At 38.2% G+C, this 24,164-nt stretch overlaps 1 protein-coding gene across 1 annotated transcript in view; it reads right to left on the bottom strand.

Moving 5' to 3' along the window:
* RFTN1 (raftlin, lipid raft linker 1) overlaps positions 1-24,164 on the bottom strand; it is a 94,969-nt gene that overhangs the window by 43,511 nt on the left and 27,294 nt on the right. Inside the window, exons 3-4 of the mRNA XM_039703312.1 lie at positions 11,972-12,158; positions 1,375-1,483 (exon numbers count right to left, since the gene is read on the bottom strand). Coding sequence (XP_039559246.1) covers positions 1,375-1,483; positions 11,972-12,158 — 296 coding nt within the window. The remainder of the gene's footprint in view (positions 1-1,374; positions 1,484-11,971; positions 12,159-24,164) is intronic.

Below are 24,164 nucleotides of genomic sequence, written 5' to 3'. Positions count from 1 at the left end.
AATCAAATGGCTTCTATCAACAGAAACATTTCCATGTCTAGAAAAGCATTCTAAAGAGTCTCAGAATTGGATATTTATGGAAATAAGATGACTCCTGGATTGTCATTTTGTTTTCATGTTATCCAGACTCTTTCTGAAGTTACAAATGCAAAGACATTTTCTGTTTCAATGATGCACAATTTGCTACCAGTTGTGACAGCTATGCCTATATTTCTACTCTGACTCAAAGAATGGAAGAACAAAATCAAACATGTTGAAACTGGTACACAATAACTACACCAGTTTTTCCTAAGTATGAATATATTGAAATAATCCAAGATAACACCAGAATAATAGTGTAATAACACAGTTCAACCTGAAACAAAATTTAGGCTCACATTTTTGAATGTTATTATGTGTTCATAAAACTTCAGTTTGTTCTGATACCAAAATCTATATATATATAAGTATCAGATAGTTACAGCTGCATTATTTTTACTCCAGTTCTTACAATTCACAGTAAAAATGGAAGACTGAAGATCATTGTAGTCTGTCAAGCTGAGTCCCCATCAAGCTCATAAAGCCTGTGCTGTAGTTTATTCTAAAAATTTTCTTAACTATTATCACTGCAAATGGACTAAAGCTAAGGGAGAATGCCTACTCACACCCTGTGGCTAAATAAATACACTACTCAGTGCTAGTTTATATAACATGCAACAGGACACAACAGATGCTGCAGAATTTAAAAACAAGCACAATGTGAATCTATTTTCACTAGAATGGACAAAACCTGCTAATTTCCGGTCTGGCAGAATATTATAGTGTCAAAAATAATTTTAAAAAGAAGGTAATAGATAAAGAATTGCAGTGTTCTCTTCAAATTCCCTAGTATATATTTAATACTTAATTGAAATCAATACTCTTCTGGTTCTCAAAAGTATTTAGGTTATCAGTACCAACTCTATTAAACACATATTATTTCATGTGATATTGAAACAAAACTTAAAATAATCTGGGGGTAAAAGGCCTTTTAGGTAAAACACTATCCAATAGGATATCTGGACACTAAAGCAGAAACTATATATATTGTTTCAACATAAAATGTTGTACATTGTAGGACTATCTTCTACATTGGTATCATCTGTGGGAGGTCATTCTCCTGTGACACTACAAATAATTTTTTAATAATAATAGGATCAAACTTGTTTCTCTCAAGAAGTATAACTGCCATTCAGATACTTTAAATTACAAACCAGCAAATTCTAGCACAGTATTTCAGGTGGTCCAAGTGATACATATCCCCACTGCCAAGCTGACAGAACTAGAAACAGTAATTTTAGTGCAAATAAAAGCATACTGTGTTCTGGGGGTTCCCCCCCTTTTCTTTTTACTCACTTTCTTAATAAAATCAGGGATCTCCTTTTTCTCTGAAAGGTGGTTTAAAGAGGAGCAGCATTCTACCTCCAACACATATCCGTCACTGTTGACGTCACCTTTTGAAGACCTAAAGAGGCAGACAGAAAAGAAGGATCAATTTCTGTTGTTACAACTGGTTACCCAGATATCCCATTTATTTCTCCTGGAGAGCTAAATTTCAGACAAAACTTCAGAGTTCTGACAAGTGGCAGCTGCAGTATCTGACCCACATGCTAGGGGAGCAGATCACACCAATGACTGCAGATGGTGGCATGCTTCAGGGACTTCCAGATTTCTTTTTCTGTCCAAGAAACACTCTGGCAGCCTGGCATCTAGGGCCAACACCAAGGAGATGCACAGGTGATAGAACTCATGATATACAAAAAGAATAGTTTAACCTTCAGTCTTACCTTATGATTTGTTTTTGAGAAATGTAAAGCTGTGCCTGAAGTCCCCTTCCCTTTCTGAAGAGACTAACTAATTCCTAAAATAACTCAAAGCAAATGGCATCTGCCATATGCATTCGCTGAACAAATGAGCACTGTGGAAATAAGGTATTGGTCAAAATATGCCACGGGTATGTTTGGAAATTATACTGAATGATCTTCAGAAACAGTCTGCAGGCAGTGCTACTGAAAGCAGTTTTCATCTCCTCCAGACTCCCATGAAAGGAAACTGATAAACCTGATCAATAGAGGATGTCTAGACAATCACTCGCTTTCTCAGTTTTTCAGAAGAACACATGGAAGAACATTAAAAATAAAAGCAAGCCTGTCATCCTTGGAATTGGTAATAAAGCAGTTATCTAACACTTCCCAGAGAATCAAAAGATCTAGTTCCCAGTGAAGAACTAATCCTGGCCAGCAGTTGTTTGATGCCTGGCTACCTAGAGGACAGGTACAGAAGTTTGAACTGGGAGTGCTGAGGAAGCAGCAACACAGGGGCTTGCAGGCTCTCCATGCTTGCAAAAGCAAGCCTGTGCAAAAGGCCTGTTCTGGGGACTGGGACTGTGTGACACGTAGCTTCAGCTACAGATGGTCCCAGGGGCTTTCCCGAGACACTTCCAGTTCCCTGGAGCCATGCGATGCGTGGGCTGCTGACTGCAAACTGGCAGTGTTTCCTAGGCAATACTGCAGACATTTGCTGTATTTGATCCTCCCACTTTCACACAGGCTACACTCTCACTTCATTTCTTTACTCTCACTTATACCTGAACAGGTGGCAGCAGACTGTGCATTGTTTGGTAACACTGAAGACCTTTCCCTATTTGTTTTTTCCCTCTTTTCTAGGTTCTTCTTACAACCTGTGGTTCCATTCTCTACTTCATTCTGGACAAAAATTTTAACAAAGTGTTAAAATACAAGTTAAAGTATTCATGAAAATTCTCCAAACATCTTTATAGAATTTACACAGGTCATTACTGGGGGACTAACAGTATTTCAGAACTACTCCTCTGCAACAGGCACATATAAATTAATTTAAGCAGCAAGAACAACTTTGTCAAGAAAATTAAAAATCATTTTGAGAGGGACAACACGTGTACTGCAGACAACCATTTTTGCTGTTCTAAAGTCCTAGATAAGAAAATCCATTCTGTGCAGATTTTCTGCCACAGATGAACTTGAGAACGTAAAAATAAACTTTAGAAAGCTTCCCTGCTACTGTACTTACAACCAGACGTACTTTTTTTTTTTTTTTTTTGCAGATTTTCTGCCACAGATGAACTTGAGAACGTAAAAATAAACTTTAGAAAGCTTCCCTGCTACTCTACTTACAACCAGACGTATTTTTTTTTTTAATCTGAATATGACTAACAGGAAAAGTAGTTCTGATGTTATCTAGCCACGTTCTAGACAGAAATAATATGAACTAGGGCTCTCTAATGCTCAAGCAACCAATGAACTATCAAAACTGCCACTCAATATTGCAAAGTCAAGTCCATACAACACCAAGTGGAGCAAATACAACTCTCCAGTGCTTTGGCTGTTTTATAACTACAAACCAGAAGTGTGGTACCTGCAACAGGCAGCAACAAACCAAACCTTTTTAGACAACCAATCCCATTTTAATGGGACAACTGCACTAACTTTACAAATGCAAGGAACAAACATCTCCACTATTTCCCTTTTTGGAGAGAAGGTCCCTTCCAGGCCAGCTGAGGAAGCCACTCCCCTCCCTGAGACTGTAAAATGCTAGAGCTCAAATTCAAAGTCAAGATATTAAACCCCGGAAATTAAGTATGTGTCATGCTATTTTATGTGCCCACCCATTTGGCAAAGGCTGTTCCTAACTCTGGCACTGCTGTGACCCACATGAAAATTCACTATTCCAATTACTCTGAAAGGATGCCCCTTTTGGAGAGAAGGTCCCTTCCAGGCCAGCTGAGGAAGCCACTCCCCTCCCTGAGACTGTAAAATGCTAGAGCTCAAATTCAAAGTCAAGATATTAAACCCCGGAAATTAAGTATGTGTCATGCTATTTTATGTGCCCACCCATTTGGCAAAGGCTGTTCCTAACTCTGGCACTGCTGTGACCCACATGAAAATCCACTATTCCAAATACTCTGAAAGAAAGACTGTATTTTAATGTTTAAATCCCCTGGCTACCTGAAAAAATAAATCCTTTTCAACCTATATTGCTAAAGTTTACAGACAGGTATAAGGAAGAGAGAAGCTGGCCTTGAACCACTCTCTCCTAATTCCTCTCCTGCTCCCGAACAGCTCCCTGAGCTCTGATTAGGCGAAGTTTTTTGAGGACCTGTTTCCAAGCTCTTTGAAAGGAGTAAGTTATCTGAGATACAGATTACATGCATAAAAATATAGTGATTATTACTGCAGCTGCTTAAAATGTCCTGTTTAACTCCTTCAAGGAGCACTTACTTTAAAATACACTTGCTGCTTGGAAATATTTAATTGGAGACAATTAATTCATTCTGTAACAGTTTGGGGGCTGCCTCTGCACTAGGGCTCATGAAAGAAATGGCATCAAATACAACTGCACTCTGTTATGACCATTATTTTACAGAACACACGTAACAGATCATACTAAATGCCATAAAATCCTTAGTTAAAATCTTCCAACAGAAGGACTTTGTATTTCCAAGAAGTATTTTTCCATGCTCTTAAGTAAATTATGTCTATATATGTTAAAAGAAAGGGGTTTTTTTATACTGGTAGTTTTCACCTTTTTAGGAAAACTTTAAAAGCCTGTTATTCTGTCAAAAACAAACAAATAGAACAAGTGCCATAGCTTTTCAAGTGAAAATCATAAATACCTGTGGATGTCATAGACCACAAAAATAATATTCTGAGCAAAGCTACGTGGGCAAGGAATTGTTTCCAGATTCTAGCAATAAACAGTGGATTTCATACATGTATCACAAAGTATGTCATAAATATCATAAAAGTCTCTCATTAAACTCTTTGCATATTATTAGTATAACCATAGAGAAGTAGATAATTATAGGTACAGGTAAATTCTGTATTAACAGAAATTCATGTAGTATTAGTTTTATTAATTTAATGGGACTACTTTTAGGACCACTTTCATTAGAAACCGTGAAATAGGTTTCTAATGACAAATGTACATCTATCGAGATCCTAGAAGCAAGAGAAAAAGTCCAAAGAGCACAGTTCTGTGCACTTGAATTCCTCTTCTCTCTTCTGAAAAAAGGACTGATGTCAATCGTGAGAAATAACCAATAATCCATACCCTGGAGTCTCTTACGAGTTTTATAGCACAGGATGTTACTGGGAGTCCAACGTATAAAATATTTTTAAATTAAACCAATGGTTTTATGTAAAGTTGATTTTCACTTTCCCATCATAAAATATTTCTCAAAAAAAGCAGAAGAGAAAGAGAAATGCTGAGATCAGTTTAGTCAAAAAAATATGTAAGCTCCAGCAGTTCTAAAGATCTTCCTTTTCTTCTGGCTGCACAGTCATCAAGTTCTTCCTTTTGTTTTCCTCCTCCTAAGCTGGAAAATTGAATCTTCCTCCCTTCATTCCTGCAAACATTTGGGTTTTATTCCTCTGATGAAAAAAAATCCCTGGGTTCATTTAAAAAGGTGCAGCCCTGAAAGAAGCACACCTGGATACACTAATGCTGTACCTTTCTTGGAAGCCAGGATGAACTGGACAAGCTGGTACATCCAGACTCACTACAACATTCAGTACTCACTGTGACACATTTTGGGATACCAGGGAGGGAACACAAGGGACAGCATGAACAAAACTAGCACTTTCCCTGCAGTTTCCCACCCCAGGAGAGGACAACCACTGGCTGGCCGTGGAGATTGCCAGAAAATTTAATTGCAACTTACAACCCTGGGTTTTCATTTGTTTTTCTTTGTTATACATTGTTTATCATTAACAGTTTTCCTGAAGGAGGGCTCTTCTGCCACTGTAGGTAACCTCAGTGCTCACCATGGACAACCTTAATCATAGGATGGCAAAGAGCTGAGGTGGAATTTCATTCTACCTGGTGCAATGCAGAGGGACAGCATTCACAGCCCTGGTGGGGTTGGGGTAGAGGGTACCCTCAAATTTTACCAATATGGAAACTGCTCAAGACCACAGACTTCCAAAAAGTGTCATCCTGAATCCTAAACAGGGCTTCTACTGCCACTAAACAAGAAGATTATACATTGAATAAATAAGATTTTAACTTATACGTGGAAGTTCACTGGCCAAAAATATGTTACAATGGTTGTTTCACTAGGTTGTCATTTCCTGCACAGCTGTTTGCTGTTAAGCACCATTTCATGGTAGAAAAACCATAACCAGCTGTGGAGAACCAGTAACTTACACAGTAACTATTAAAGCTGACAACTTGGTGTCTGTTACAAACTGGATTTCCAATCCTGTTCAGATACAAGAAGGAATTGAGGAAGCCAACATTTGGTCCTAATCTTCCCTGAAGTTCCCTATGCCCATGAGCTCAGCAAGCCAAAACACACTTGTAAACTTCCCAGACACAATAAAATTACTATTTCATTAAGATGATGCTAAGAATGTAAACACAGTTTTGATATTTTCCACTGCACAGGAATAGATCCACCATTCAAACAAGAACTGTACACTCATAACAAACTGGTCTACATTACAAAACCAATAAAACCACACCAAAGTGGTTAACATGAGCAGCTGGTATCTCTACAATTTCAAGTTAAATTTCCAGCAAAACTAAGTATCTTAAAACCAAGAATGCAACAACTAAAAATCCACGGAAAAAAACCACACCATTTTTTAATAAAAAAATAGAAGCAGGTATATTGTATCCTAAGAGCCTCAAGTCTAACCCATGTGACACTGTTTTAATGTTATTACCGAAACATTTTCTTTACTATAGGAAAACTTATCACTGAAATACGTATTATTAGTTAGTAAAATTTATAAACTTTTTTTAATTACAGAATGTAAAGTTTCTTGAGAAAAGTCTGGGCATGTATTGATACACAGGCATCTTTAACGTGCAATGTTTATAATTTTCAGAATGCAGATGAAAGAACATTTATTTTGGGTCACTGTTAAAAGTCATTGTGAGGAAATATGTATTTCTTTGAACTTGTAACAGATAACAAGCCTTCAAAACTCAAACCATTGTCCTTTGAGCTAAAGGAAGATATCTGTTGACTCTTGGGCATGGAATAAATATTATCTTTTCATGAAGTTGAAATCAGCCTGCTGAGAGCAACAACACACACTACATTTGCACACAAATCTGTTTGATCCCTAATGCTCATGAAGGTAAATTCAGACATTTCTCATCTTCAAGCTTAAATCCTACATGAAAACCAAACAGACACAGACACATATGCATTTATGTTCAAAATAAAAAGATATTGTATTGATGCAAAGTACCTACTTTCACCAAAGTGAAAACTCCGAAGTGAAATACCAGCAAAATCAGGAAACTAAAAATCTTTGTTTACTATTAAACTTTTGAACCCAGTCTGTCATATTCCTTTGCAGATAAACAGAGTTCTTGCTATCCAACTGACGATAGCTTGAATTTGTCAGGACTAAGAGACACAAGAATTACAGAAATAGAATCAGAATCATCTCATCAAGTGAATCTCTACAACACCCGACACCTCATTATTCTGCAGAAAGGGAAAACAGCTGCAAAGCTGTTTGAGGTCAAAACAGAAATTTAGAACATTTAGAAACTCTAAAAAAATTATGATTAAATTAAACTACTTAGTCAACTTCTGCAGAGCAATGTTTTCCTGTTGGCTGCTTTACTGACTGAAGGCAAAACTTGTAGATGGTATATCCTAAGACACAGTTGGAACAATGGAGAGAAATTCTTTGGAATACCATTTATATCCCCTGCTTCTCTATCATGGTGAAATAAGCATCTGCAAGCATGTCAAAACTATTATGAGCAGACAGTCTATGAGCCCAGACCTTGCACCTTTCCTGGTAAAAGAGAATGTAGGTTGCTTCCCAGTGCTGAGTACTTAGAAAGGGACAACAAGACATTTTAACTGACACTGGATTTTGAAACTTTAAGATACCAGGCTGGGGTATCACACTACAGGTTGCTGGGAACAAGTTAAAGCTGCTTTGTGCTATGGTTTTGTTGTAATTTTGTTCAGGGGCTGACTTAGCGGTTTCTCTGCAGGAAACAGATAACCTGCAACAGCCACAAGCTGTCCAAAATAAGAATGCACCCAAGACACCTGCACAGAGACTGTTAAAGAAAAAAAACAGTGTGTGTGGAAATAAAAGGCCAAGGAGAAAAAGGTTATTGCAGACACAAAGAACTAATGATTTCTGTTCCTTGGGGAAATGGAAGCAACTTATGGGTTACTCTCCTCACCCTGGTTAGCCAGAACCTCCCAAGTACATGGACCTTCCCCCGTTCCTCCCATCAGCAGAGACCCACTGTCACACGTTCACACTTTTCAGGTATTCCCTTTCCTGAGATTTTAAGTGTAAATCAGTGTGAATCTGCTCTTCTCAAGCATGAGTGTGAACAGCAGGCCACACCTACGCTTCACTCTTGGGGCCTTCCCTGAATTCAGAAAAAAAATCGGCAAAAACCTGGGTTCAAAGAGCTTTCTTCACACAAGTGATACAAGATTCTTCAAGATTTCTTCCTCAAGAAACCCACATATGTCACAACTCAGCACAGACAATAGAAGAGACAACTGCTTTTTAGTTAAGTCCACTGAAATTTAGAGGGGGAAAGTATTCATGAGCATTGAATTTATTATTCTTTTATCTGACTCTATTCCATGTGACTTTCAAATGACTTTCCAATCAACTGCTTAGTGTACACCATGCCATTAGATGCTAAAGAAGTATTTAAATTTATTATATTGAATTTAATTAGAGCAATGGCAGAGTTTTTTAACAGCTTCATGCCCAGTGCCTCTAAAGAGTTAAAAACTCCTACATTTATTTCACTTACTTTAATTGAACATGATGCCTTTTGCACTGCAAACAATTGCATTGTTGATTTTTTAAAAAATCTGTCCTTTAATTCCATATCTTCCCTAACACTTCTGGTGGATAATCCTTGGTTTTCAACATGTACAGCTTCCATATATGATAGGGTTGTGTTTCTTCAAACGTCCTACAGCAGGAATGACTCCTATTTCCATATTTACCACAAATGATTACATAGCCAAGATAACAAAGCCAGAGATACCAGATTAAACAGAAAGCTATCAAAGTGACTTTAAAAGTCACCTTAACATACAATGCCATTGCAGACTCACTAGGAATATTTTGAAACTACAGGATAATGGCAAAATAGGATAAAAATAACACTAACAGGTAATTTCCATGAATTCTAATGCACAATATGCCTCAGCACTACCTTTTCCATTTTATTGTTGAACAAATTCAGGCACTGCAAATCTCACTGACAGCATGGTGTTCCTGATACCTGTCATCTGCTGAGCTGGCATAGCCTCTTCCTACCTTTGGGGAGGCAGAGCTATAAAACTAAGTCCTCAAAGCACAAATCAACAGTATTCATTTTAAACCATAAAGCTGACACAGAAAGGTGCAACAGTGACTAAAGACTAATTTAAGCATTCAGTTCTGTTTCTGTATAGGTGGAATTGGCATTACTGTAGGCACTAATGCAACAATTTCATTTCTGTTCCATTCAGAGAACAAAAAAAGAAGGTGCAAAACACACTTGGTATCTGCCAGACAACGGACAGATGAAGTGCAGAGTGCTGGAGCCACCTGTGGTGAAACCCCTGTAGTGAGAAATGAGCTGCAGCCTCAGGTGTTCTACAGGAAGCCCAAGGATGTGCCCCACACCAAGGTACAGAGTTTTCTATAACTCCTTCCTCCCCATGAACACCATACCATCAAAGGGATGGATTTGTACTCCACAGCATAAATGATGTTACCAGTGATCCTACAACTGTGGCTCGATTACTTTTACTCCTAAAATCTTATGACAGAAATAAACACTCATCTGATCTTAGCCAAAGCACACCTAATTTCTACCCATGATTTAACTGTGATACACAGAGACTGCCTTGAGATGACAAGACACCTGACAGTCCTCAGGGGGAAAAATATAATTTCATCGTTATCAGCAGTGTAATGAGAAAGGTTAATTAAAAAAATTAACAGTATGTCTTTTTTCCTCATACTGTTACATATTTTTAGTCCCCAGCTGTTTGTGGAATGACATGAACTTGCAGTTCAGATACAGGTGGTTTCTATACAGGCCATAGTTATTCGAAATCTGTGCAACCCCCACTCTTCTTCATCACACTTGGTAATGCAAATATTTGTTGCACCCACACACTATGGGAGAAGCTGCTTCCATACTCTCAGCCAAACTCAGGAACATTTAAGCTACATGAAACATCAAACTGATGTAATTTCCCTTTCTGGTACTTGTTTTTTTCCTGCTTCACCACGTCTCTTCCGCTTCCCTAGGCAGTCAAAAATGACAGATAAGAAAATGCAGAGAAACGGACTGTGACTGTAAAAGGAAATATAATTGGTTCAAGACTCTCTACTGTCTTCAATTTTGTACAGTCATTTACAGCTGTCTAAAGTGTGTGACACTGGCACCCAAGTGAGTGAGCAGGCAATTAAGATTTTGTACTCTTCCACAATCACTCTGCACAGATGTGATCTACTGGACACAGCGTGAGAGCAGTGACACTGCGCAAATTTGCTCTTCCCTGACAGGCCTTCAGAGCTCAGACCTGGAAAATGTTGAACCCTCAAGACCCCTAACCAACAGAAGTCCTTAAGCACTTATTTAACATTACAAACTCGTGCATGTAAATACTTTCATTGCTTCCAGCAAGGTATTGTGTAGGCAGGGAGGACAAGGCCCCACAACCACGTAATCTCAGCCCACCATCACTCAACAAATCCACTGTTCAGCCAAACATTCTATGTTTTAACCATAACACTGGAAGCCATTTAAACAATAACAACAGGCAAGCCACCATGAATTCTGTATTATTAAAATTAAAATCAAGACAAATTAAGAGTTATTTTAGAAGCTTAAATTGCCTGTGACACCTAATGCTTACATACAGTTGCTAACAAAATGCAGAAATTTTTCCCTAGGTCAGAGGCTGAATTTCAACTCTATCCATAACCTCTATCAACTGGCTACCAGGCTGGAGCAAATTGAATGGTGAATGGTTTGCTCTTTAAATAGAAGTATAAACCAGCTACATCCTTTCCTTCAAGCATCAGCACAAAGAGAAGGACTAGGATTGGCAGATGGAGGTTTAATAATCTGCCAGCCTTTAGAATTGGTCATGGTAAGAAGGGCTGGACTGGGGAATGCAGCTGATGTAGGAAACTGTAGAGAATGGCTGCAACAATACAGGTAGCTGCAAAACTGGGGGTGGTCAGATAATATTAAATTATGTTTTAAATAATTAACCACAAATCATTTGTTTACAAATATCCACATTTTCATTTTCTTCTGGGCTATAGCACATCCTGTAGATTTTTTTCAGAAATCACATTAACACATAAAAGAACAGAATTCCTGTTTCTTTATTCATCTTCTGACTTTATATAAATATTCTTAATATATTTTAATAAGTACACAAAGCAGGAAAGCAATCTTTTTATTTATGGAGCTTGGACTGACTAAAACTTGTATTGTTTAGAGGAGAGAAGGGCCTAAAGTCTACGCATAAATTTAAGAAGTATGTGTTAGTACTACAGCTCTCAAATTAATTGCATTAACTGTAACCATCTAAACACAAAATATGCCTTTTCTAAGCAAACAATTCTCCCATCATACTTTAATCTAATAAATTTTTAAAGGGTACCAACAAGACCATCCTCACAAACTGTCATGCATAGGGCTTGTTTGTTTGCCTCTCATGACAACACATCCCAAAATACAGAGCATATTTCAACTTGTTATTCTCTAAGTTGCCTGCCAAACTGCAGACAAATTGTAAACATGAAGAACATGTTAAGCCTATTCAAGCCCACAAAACATAAAAAAATCAAGTCTTGCACAGTAAACTCTGCTATAATTTCCTGATGTAGGTCAAAACTCAGCAGGAAATCACATTGTCTATTTTTATCCCAGTTCACTGGAAGTGCTTTACCTTTCTGTTTTCTTGATAAGCACAGCCCTGAAGATTTGTTCCTGGGGAGTTTTCTCTTTCTCATCAGTTGGTTGCACAAAAGGGTGGACAGCAGCCAAGACAAAGCCCTGCTGGTACAATTCTTCCAGCTGAGCTGGAAGATCATACAAGGAGGAGAGCTTGATTGCAGATGATCCTGGCAGCTCAGCTGGAAACAAAAAGAAATTGGTCAATAATCTGACACTGGACTATCATGTATTTTAAAATCCAGGCTCTTCAGAGTCAAGTAAGCTTCACACTGATCTACAATATTAACACCAAAACTGACCTTTCCTGAGACCCATTTTGTATTTCATATTTTAAGCAGGCTGTCTTGGCGAAGGACTTGAATTACACAAGAGATTCGTGCAATTAAACAAGAAATCAGATACATTAAAATGCCAAATCCACTACACAGTCTGGCAGAGATAAGTCGAAGAATTTAATAAAAACAAGGCAGTTGGTCAAAAGATATTCTAGGTTTTAGTAGTTGTCATAGTAATGCAAGTAAAGAAGAGTGAGCCATGAGTCAAAAACACAAAACAAGAAAGAAGAGTCAATAAAGGCAGAACATGTCAAATTCAAAAGCTATAAAAAGAAGCATCAATCTACACAAAATCAGACTAAGAGATCACTGATGCAAGATGCTGATGAGACCAAGTATCTGCCAAAATGTCTGAAGAGAATTTTGTAAGTATATCGATAATAGAAATGTTGAGTGCTGCATACCTACAGCAATGAGAAACCTTTTAGAATAAACACTAAATCTTATACCTCAGGATTTAAGCAAACCTATACATATTAGAGGTGAGGATGAGACATAGTATATGAAAATAATCCTTCCCCAATCTGCTTACTGCAAGGTTTTATGCCTTCCTGTCAAGTATTTGTTGCTGACTCCTGTCAGACACTTGACATACACATGGATATTTTAGTCAGCATAGCAATTGCCCTTATTTCTTTGTAGTCTTGTGGGATTCCAAAGAAAATCCCATAAATCACCTAAAACAATCTTTTATTCTCTTCTTCTCTACATCAGGAATTCCTCATACACTTTTCATATTTTATTGGAAATGACATCTCTCTTTCCTGACCTTTGCCTCTTCATTTCCATCTCGCTTGGAGGATATTTATTATGTCATCTAAACCATGCCCGGGCATAGAGGGTGGCGAGGTCCTGGATGTTCTTCCCTCCCACTGAAACCAGGAGGGAGGGGATGTTGAAAGAAAGACAGCAAAGGTTCCCAGCACCTTGCAAGCTTTTGCTAAAAAAAAAGCACTGAAGAACAGTTTGTATGAAATAAGCAGGCAATGCAAAATAAGGTTTCATTGTACTGCTTTTTCCATCAAACCGTATGGCTACCCTTTATGAATAATTTAAGGATTATTAAAAAAACTAATAAATCTTCAAACCAAATAATACCAAGGAATAATTTAAATAATAGAATGGATGTGCTTGGTATGTTTTTTTTCCTCATATAAGACCACGTTCCAGAAGGAAATAATGGAACTTTCTGACCAGGAGTTTAAGATGTAGAATTTTTTATTATTTTTACAAATAAAATGAGATCCAAGAAACATGCACATTGACAGACAATAGGGCTCTACCTTCTACAACAGCATACAAATCACTTCAGAGTTATAAAAAGAGATGGCACAATGAATAATGCATAATAAATAATAAACCAAACAGTTACTTACTGGAGCCTACTGGGGATAAAAATAAGGAAACCCATTTTTTAGAGAACTCCATTCTCCCTCTTGTGCTCAGAAGCTCCAAATATTTTTGACTACACTGCAACTAATTAATTTCTAAATGAGGGGTTTACTTGGATAGAATGGAATGACTAAACACTACTCAGTACTGTTAATTCTGGTCAGAGTGCTCCAATTTTTAACCATTCCCTATGAAAACTGATGCAGGCCTGGCGTACATATGTAGCATCAGGATTCTTCTGAGGATAGCTTGAGTAAGATTAGTAAAAAGTCTAGTCATTAACACAGGAGACTGACTGCTTCCTCCTAAAAGCTAAACATGAGGAAGAAGTGTGGAAATGCATGTAATTGGAGCCTTGGGATGTAACTTGATTAAAAAAGAAACGTAATAGGAAATAGAGATGGGTGGGATCATCCAGCTAGTTTATCCTACTACCTAGAGGCAGGATCAGTTCTAGTTTAGTTGCTTCTCCGTTTTTCTCATCTATTTTTAAAAACCTTTAGTAATGGAAATTCCACAAGCCCCCAAGTCATTTTTCAGCACTTCTCTATTCTTCCTACTCAAAACCCTTTCCTAGCACGTGGCCTAAATTTCCCTCTCTTAAATTCATGATTGTTACTTCCCCACGAGAGTATTTCTTTTCTGCAACAGCATTTTATAGCTCCTAACACTATTCATGCCTTAATCTTACTTTCTTTATACTGTATAAACTCAGCCCTTTCAATGCTCCTGTTCTCCTGTCTCCTGTATTTCTGAGTAACTTTTGATGTCCTCTCCTGATTCTCTTCAACTGGTCTACATTTTTCTTCAAGCATAGTACCTAATTTTGATCACAGTGATCCAGCACAAGCCTCACCACTGCTCTGTAGAATGGAAAACTCTTAACACTTACTACATCCTAACTCAGTTTACATCATCCTAGGGGAAAAAACCAAAGAAAATTCTCCCCATAACTAACAGTGGCCGATTTTCCTGTTCTTCATGAATTTTAGGATTTTTCCTTTCAGTTCTCAGGCGCCATTCTGTATTCTGACTTTCACAGTATGAACAGCACTTCTCAGACTGGCAAACTAACAAACACACCCAGCAGTCATTGCTGCAATATTTAATGAAAATTACTAAACTCAGCCCTTTCAATGCTCCTGTTCTCCTGTCTCCTGTATTTCTAAGTAACTTTTGATGTCCTCTCCTGATTCTCTTCAACTGGTCTACATTTTTCTTCAAGCATAGTACCTAATTTTGACCACAGTGATCCAGCACAAGCCTCACCACTGCTCTGTAGAATGGAAAACTCTTAACACTTACTACATCCTAACTCAGTTTACATCATCCTAGGGGAAAAAACCAAAGAAAATTCTCCCCATAACTAACAGTGGCCGATTTTCCTGTTCTTCATGAATTTTAGGATTTTTCCTTTCAGTTCTCAGGGGCCATTCTGTATTCTGACTTTCACAGTATGAACAGCACTTCTCAGACTGGCAAACTGTAATAAACACACCCAGCTGTCATTGCTGCAATATTTAATGAAAATTATGAATTTTAACAGACTCTGACCAGAACAATTTTAAGCCTTACAGCTAATACATCTTTTGGGTTTGACACTGAACTATTGCTAATTTCTCCTCGGACTAGAGATCCTTCACAGCAGACAGACAGTTCCTGTTTAACAACTGATGCCCACAAGGACTGAGTTTTCTGGACCTACAGACCTGTGCTGTGCATTCTTGTCACTCTCCAACTGGTCTGAATTGCGCAGATTCCTCCCCATATATCCCTGCTACACATCATCCTCTGGATATTTCATAACACATTTTTTCCAGTATCTTTCTGGGCATTAAGCTGGGCTAACAATGTCACAGGTCTCTTTAAATGTAGGTTAAAAAAGGACACCACATTTTTCTACAGAGTTGTATTCATTCTTCAACAGTCTTCAATCTTTAATTATAAAATTTCAATTATTTCTTCAGCTAATTCCTCTATAGTGCATACATATAAGTTTGGCCTATTTGGAAACATCTAATTTAATAAATCAGTTGTCAATCTAGTCCTTCCTTACTTTACCTTAGAAAAATGCTAACATTTTCAGAAAACCTTACCCAGTTTCCAGTAAAAGATATTAAAATGCTTGGTTTAGTTGTTAAGGAAAATTCTAACTATATCATTTTGGAAGTAAAAGGAAGACCAAAACTGTGTACAACAGGGACCTGTGTAAGGTAAAAAAGCAAATGAAAAACCAAATAAAAACTTGTATAATACCAGTGCTTATAAGCCTTTATTTTGCAAAAGATAATGCTGACTGCTTTTATCAGCCTCTTTTTTGCTCTTGAACTGCAGTTGGCTCTAAGTTTTAGGTTCTGGTCCATATTTGCACATTTATTGTTGTATTTCCCGATGTGACCTCAAAAGATTCCCTTGTTTATCATCTAGATGAGTGTGTAAGAAACTTGTACATGAAAGAAGCCACATTCTTCAGTTTGGTTAAGGTTGAAGGTGGAAATAGTAGTGCTAGCTGACTTTGGACTGGATCACCAGATCAATTAGTCTGTTGCCTAATCCATACAGAAAACTACAACTTTACAGACTCTTTAAAAAGAAAGAAAGTTTGTGTTATACAACTGATATCTCTAAGGTGACTTTCCTGAGTCTAGGCACTTGTGCACTCTTTGCTGCTAATGGAAAATCCTGACCAGATATTCTCACTTAACCTCATCTTACCACAGAGAAATCAATAAGAGGAGTGAATTTCCATAAAAATCTACAGGTTTTCATGTACATTTGAAAGTGGTCATTTCTGTAGCTCCAAAAAGCAATTTATGGGAAAAAGAGAAAGGAGGCATAGTCCACCAGGATCCCAAGGGACTAAGAGCAGGCTGAGAAACGAGACTGGGAAGACAGATATTGAAGAGGACTTCTTCCTGTGTTAAGGAGCTCCTCCTTCCCTCCCACTGGATCATCCAGGGCTTCTACCACACAGAACAAAGAGCCACTGACTGGCTTCAAAACTGAAGCATCTCATGTGACCTCTGACAACTGTGCTATGGTCTACACTAACGAGGGAGATACATCCTGATCAAATATTAAGAGAGAAGACAGTTACAGCAACAGTCTATAAAAAGTTGTCTGATTTTTGTACATTAAAACAACAGATTTGGGTACCTCTGAGATGCTGCAAACCAACACTCTGAAGTAAGGAAGGTATACTATGCCTTATAAAGTTATTCCTGGATTCACTTACTAGCCCATGCTTAAAGACACCCATCATCAAGAACAAGACATCTTTATATAAGATATATATGCTCAATAGAATTGTGTGATTTTAACTCCATTCTATTTGATAAACAGCAACTTCCTCTTCCTGACACTTACATTTAAGACAAAGATAAAATGAACTTTATTATTTTTTAATTTCCTATTATGTGAATGACAGCTATGCCCCAGAAAAGCAGAAACATTAAATGACAAAATGGCATTTATTTAATTTCTCTTTACTGAAATGGTCAAATCTGAGGTCAAATTTGGGTCTTAGTTTCTCGGCACCTCTCCCAAATACTTTATTTAAAAGAGCAAGCATACAGTTCTACTTAAAATTTCTACTATCCTGTCTGTCTACTATCCTGTAACATTAGCTTAGTTTGCTTACTCCAACAAAACAAATTAAGAGTTGGGATTTTTCGGTCCTCATTTTTCAACATGTTTTTCTGATTAAGCCCTTATGCTCTTATTTCAGTCACAGCTGCTAAAGGCAGATGGAGCCCTTAATGACAGTTCACATTACAGGTGAAAATGTTCCACAAAAATAATGGGGACTCCTTTTAACTATTCCTTGTTACCTTTTAAAGTTTTCATGTTCATCTACATTTTAAATGTTCCTCAATTTATTACGGAACATTAAATAAGCCTTTTTCATAGAATCAAAGAATAGTTTGGGTTGGAAGGGACTTGAAAGATTATCTAGTTCCAGTCCCTCTGGCTTTGCATTAAAACAACTAAAGATCAAATTTGTGTGTACATAAGATTGTACACATTCTCTGTCCATACCAGGTACAGAAGAAAACACTTTGCCCAAGGTGTGGCACATCACGGGGTCTGAAACAAAGGCAGATTGGCAAACTCAACAGACCCACATTATTAAGTGATGTAGCAACTTAGTTACCGGTAGCTACATCCATATTACTCCTATTTAATAAAATCACAGAATGGTTTGGGCTGATCTTTAAAGATCATATGATCCAATTCCCACAGCAAGGCCCATGGACCTGCACATCACGGGGTCTGAAACAAAGGCAGATTGGCAAACTCAACAGACCCACACTATTAAGTGATGTAGCAACTTAGTTACCTGGTAGATACATCCATATTACTCCTATTTCATAAAATCACAGAATGGTTTGGGTTGATCTTTAAAGATCATCTGATCCAATTCCCACAGCAAGGCCCAAGGACCTATTCTACTAGATCAGGTTGCTCAGAGTCCCATCCAACGTGACTCTGAATGTTTCCAGGGTTGGGGCATCCACCACCTCTCTGGGAAACCTGTTCCAGTGTTTCACCATCCTCATTGTAAAAAAATGTCTTCCTTAAGTACAATCTAAATCTATCTTTTTAGTTTAAAACCTTCACTCCTCCTCCTACTGTAACACACCATATCAAAAAGTTTGTCTCCTTCTTTCTTGCAGGACTCCTTTAAGTACTGAAAGACCACAATAGCATCACTCTGGGGCCTTCTCTTCTCCAGGCTGAACAAGCTCAACGGTCTCAGTCTTTCCTCACAGGAGAGGTACTCCAGCCCTGTGATCAGATTTGTGAACCTCATCTGGATCTGCTTCAACAGGTCCATGTCCTTCCCCATGCCGGGGCCCCAGAGCTGGATGCAGCACTGCAGCTTGGGTCCCACGAGAGCACAGGAGAGGGGCAGAATCCCCTCCCTTGACCTGCTGGCCACATTGCTTTGGATGCTGTGAACACACACTGCTTGGTCATGTCCAGTTTTTCATCCACCAGCATCCCCAGGCCTTTCTCAGGAGGCTGCTCTCAACCCCTTCACCCCCATCTTGTACTGGTACTCGGGGTGGCACTGACCCAAGTGTGGCACTTGGCACTTAGCTCTTTAACCTCATGAGTTCACATGGGCCAACTCCTTTAGCTTGTCCAGGGTCCCTCTGAATGGCACCACAACCCTCAGGTGTGTCACATGTACCACTCAGCCTCTCCACAAACTTGCACTCCATGTCATATGACCAGGCCTAACACATATTATCAGGCTCAGACCCTTCAAGAAATACAGGTCCAACTGCTTTCTTTTTCAAAGTGCAGGATGAGACTGTTTCCCAACCCATGGCCATTCCTGTGAGCAATTCTTGCTCAATGCACCCATAGTCAGTGAATTATGGACCCACTCGTGCTCCTCCTGTACCTCCTCTGTCCAGCACCCTGCAGGCCCTTCCAAACTACAGATGCTTCAGGTCACTCACAGAAAGAAGGATGCTTTCCCTTCTCCTCCCCAGGGGAGCCCAGGGTTCATGGAGCCCTTCTCAGAAGAGGGAAGTTCCTGACAGAAGGGCCACAGGGGTGACCTCAGTGAGCAGCTCTCCCTCCCCCACTGAGGGCTCAAAGCCACACAGTTGCCCCTGAGCAGGGCTGAGCCTGTGAGCTATAAAAGAAGCAAACATTAAGGCACACTACATATTCCATCACTCCTACTCACTACCTCCATGCACCTCCCTACTCAGCAGGATTTTTCTGCTGCTGTCTGTCCAAAGCACCCAAACCTCCTTCCTGCAGAGCACAGAGCACGTAGGAGAGCACTCAAGTCCAGAAAATCTTCCATGTTTTCACACAGGACACTGTGTGAGCACATTTATGACTGTTTATAACAGCCCTGATAATTTTGTAGAATTGCATGGCAAGCACGCTTCCTCTATTTAGTATGAAGATTGCTGTTCCTTAATTTAATATCCATTTCTTTCCAGCAACTTTAATCTAATTTAAAGAAATCAAATCTACAGCAGACTAACTTCTAGAAGAGCAAAACACTGTCTTTGTATTAGGACCAGCCAAAGAAATTTAACTAAAAAGTTTACCCTGAGAAGCTGCAGTTTCACCTACCTTAAAACATTTGGTAAGAAGACATCAACTGCAGCAAAGTTTTTAATTTGTTTAATGTTCAGAAATAAAAGTAATGTATTCATATTTTACAAGATCTAAGTGGTTAAATAAGCACATTGTTTTCAGTGTTTCTATGAATTTCCACTCCACTTGAAATTTTGGTATTACCTGTATTACTGGAATTGTGATTTCCTGGTGGAAGGTAGAACTGCACTGACAGAAGGTGACGAGTCACAACCACTAGGATATGCAAACAAACCAGTGTCACTAGGAGCAGCTGGTTTGGGTAAGCTGAACGCTGACTACTAAATGGAGGACCATCCTGTCAGGCCACCTTTTGGTTGCCAAAGTCCTTGGGTTTCTCTGTTCAGGCCCTGAATGGGGTTCAGCCTGAAGCTGAATGGTACTGCAGCCCCTCTCAGAGAGCTGGGGATCATCAGAATCTAAGTGGAGGAAGGGGCAGGGTAACAACCTATTGTGAAGTGTTGGCTTTTCTCTTATAATGCACAACAGACTGGAAAAGATCCCCTCTCTGTACTATAAATAAGAAAGTTTTTAAGGTACTTTTCACTGACTTATTCAGCAGTTAGTTTGGAACAGCTGAAGGAATCCCAATCATCATCCTTTCCAACTATTCAGGCTTGCTAATGCGAATCTGTTACTCTGGAGGAAGACAGCAAACTGTTACTTGAATATTCTCAAAACACTTACAGAGTCATCCTGAGAGAAGGTTATTTCCATTCAGTGTCAATCTCACACACATAAAAAAAATGTTAAGCCATTTATTGCAAATTTTTCAATTTTTGTTACAAACACTGAGGAACTCTCTTTCATGTAGCACAAATTGTTTGTGGGCCAGAACAATGCAACCATGCTACTCTCACTTAACTATAATTATTCTTTCCTCATTCAACCCACAAATAATTTCTTGCTACCAATGACAACACAAAGCTATCAGAGTACTTCTAATGAAAAAAAATAAAAACCTACCCATAACGTAACTTAAAGAACATAAAACAGCAAATACATTTCTAGCAAGTCTTGTGATGAGTTCCCAGTAATTGTTTCTGAACTAAAACCTACCAAACAGATGCTAAAGCAGTATACCTAACCCAGCAGAAAATGTGTGGTACTTGTGACACTATAACACACTAATGCCAGAATTCAATGAGCTAATAGCTCAAGCTTTTGGAGCAACAACTATACAAGCTGCACTACAGTCTCTTTTCCTTTTGAACAAGCTTGAGCTTCCATGAGATGCATATATAGGTTCCTTAATTTCAAAGAGCAAACGGATAGTCTTGGTGCACTACTCCTCAGACTGTCAACAGAGGCAAGATACTGGATGTTAATATAACACATGGATTTTCAGTTATGCTAAAAGACATTCTCAGTGGTTTTTCTTTCAATCTTGAAGACAAATACAATAAATGTCCTCATAAAAGAAAGTAACTATGAATATGCAAGAGCAATCAGTGCTTCATAAATGAAGGTGTCTGTTCAATAAGCTCCAAGTGTTTACTTTTAGTGAAAATGTAATAATGGAAATCAAAGATACTCAAAAGCAAAGCACTGTATCTTAAAGTGGTAGAGGGCCACAGAAAGACTGTGAAACTGCATATACACCTTTGGAAAGCATGTAAATACATACACAGAAATGTACATATACATGTATGCAGGTACACACAGACATACACCAACACTCTTGTCTTTCCTTTAGCAAACAGCAGATACATGCATTAGCCAAACTGACAAAGTACTAAGATAACTCACAGATGCAATGAGAATACTTGAATTTATCTGATCAATTGTGTTGCTGAATCTCATTGCATCTCTGAGTTATCTTGCTTGTTGCCCAGTCAAAGTTTCATTTCTGTGTCTTGTAAGCATAAGATAAGTATCTTAAGAACAGAGTATGTTTGCCACAATGATGTGGTTATGCATGGGGTGGCTTAACTTCTGGTGTTTCAGAAAAGAAAGGAAATACCCAGGCTATCACCTCCACTAAGCTAAAAAACAATAACTAAACAGAAGTTTAGTAACCTAAATAAATTAACAAGCACTTCTTAAACAACTGATAGCTTATACCCATCAGCTTGTGGGCAGAATTATACAAAATGAGCAAACAGAAGACCACCTACTAGAGGTCAAAAGGGTTAATGACTGTGCAAAAAGTAAAATTAAAGAAGGTGAAAAAGGGGAGGGAATTCTCACTTAAACTTGCACAGAAATAAACCTAGGAAATCCTATCCCTTCGGCACTTGAATAGCTCTCCAAAATGCTATTTTTTCAATTTGTCACTTTCTCCTCCTTGGTTCTACTTCCTAAATTGATCCAGACCAAACACAGAGATACTACAGACAGGTAATTTACACTTCATAAAACCAAGGAAATGCCAATTATGTGCAACCAAACACAGGAAGTGTTCAAAGTTACATTTTATCCGTACAGACTCATTATCTGTGTACGTTCCTAAAGATGAGTATTACATTGAACTACAGAGGAGAGAAAGGTTTAATTCTGAACTACAGGAAGGACCAGCATGCTGATTCACATGTATTTCCATCCCCCCCACAGCCCCCCAAAGTACTGGTTCCCTCTCCTAAAGCCTTTAGAAACAAAATGAATCTGTTGATGGCAATACTTCAGCTGCCAAAGTCTAATGCTGAATGCTGCTCTCTTTAACAGCTTAAGCAGTAGTGAAACAGGACTTTCCATCACTTCCACCAGCAGCGCAGCAAGTCATGTCTCTCACAGCAAGCAGCCAGTTATCAAATACTTTAAAAGGAGGGAAAGGGGAGCTACCCAACAAGCCAAAAATAGTACAACTCACTGAAGAGATCTTCTGATATCTTTCAAGTTGGAAGCATAGTAAAAGCTGAAGGCCTGATGCATCTTTTTTACTCTGACCCCCCTCTCTAAATAATGAGCCTGCCATTTTTCTTAGCAGCAATAATAATGAATACTGGCAAGTTTCACAGCTAACTCTGCAGCCCACCAAATTTTCATTCCCTCCCATACTCTTTGAAGTGTATTTTGTCTTTTCTCCCTGTCGTAACCCCTCCTTTTCCTTTTCTTCTCCTCCTCTCTGTTTCATGCTTTACTTCAATGTTCTTTCCATATTTCTGGCAAATTTTCATTTCAGATTTTAGAACTGCAGAATATAATAAAGTAACACTGGCTCCTTTGCAAATTTTACAAAAAGCAAGCAGTAAGAAAATAGCATTGCAGTAAGAAAAAGAACCTGTAAAAAGCACAGACAATATCCTCAGATGGGTATAAAATTGTCTACTTTATTAAGTTTCAAATTATGCAGAATTTATTCATTTTATGGTATACTTTGCAGGATGAGAAAAATCTTCTATGAAATGGAATTTTTAGCATTTCTTAGCTTTCCAAATAACTGTATCCTATTGTCAAAAAAATGCTGCATGTGCTGATTCTTTAAGGAGGTCAAAAGCAGAAAGGTACATATACCCATCTATGTATTTCCATCCAAACCAACCGAGAACACTTTGAGATTACTGTTTTCAATTTTTATCAAGCAGAGATGAATGAAGTAGCTTGCATTCATTAGATGGGATTTATACTCACAATATAGTTATAAACTACAAATCTGACTGAAGCCTAGTTTCCAAACTGAAAAATGACAAGAGGATTTCAAACATTTAAGGAAAAGGGAGGATAAAAAGTCAGCTAAGTAGTAACTGTGGTTGAATACACTTGCTGTGATCTCAGGCACATTTTTCATGATAGTCTGATAACTGTGATTAAAATCAATGACTTGGCACAGCTAGACAAGAAGATAAAACTAAGTATTCCATCAAAGTATTACCATCAAGGTTTTCTTTTTCCCCCCAATTCACAAGGTAATTGCTGCATACAATAAATATATGGCAGGAGAGACAGCTGTAATCTAGAGAGAACATTTTAAAATTTTGAATTTTATAAATTCAGCCTTCAACACACAGATTTAAATTTACCGACATATCCAATAACCTCAGGAAGAAAGGTTAGGATCTATCAAGATAGCTCTTATTCCCCAAGCCAACCCGCGCAACAGAGAACTGATAGTCTCCAGGGAAACCAAAATCCTCTTGGCAGGTCATGCCTGTATATATTTTATACATAACACTTTGCATTATATATACGGAAAAGGACAGATAGCTTTAGAAATGCTTGAAGGCTTTATTCAAATGTTACCTGCTGGTTTCTGTTTCTTGTCATTTTATATCGCCAGTGCTTCAGAGGCATTCTGCCCTTCTCTTCCAATAAATGCTTTAGACTTTCTTGTATAATCTTATTTAGGATGATACTGCGTGCCAAGTTGGTTTGGTTGTTTAAAAGCTAGAA

The sequence above is a fragment of the Passer montanus genome, unplaced genomic scaffold (genome assembly GCF_014805655.1).
Source record: "Passer montanus isolate IOZ18808 unplaced genomic scaffold, ASM1480565v1 scaffold10, whole genome shotgun sequence".
In the NCBI taxonomy this organism is placed as follows: Eukaryota; Metazoa; Chordata; class Aves; order Passeriformes; family Passeridae; genus Passer; species Passer montanus.
Note: the sequence above shows the minus strand (reverse complement) of the source record. Positions and strands in the feature narration are given on the sequence as shown.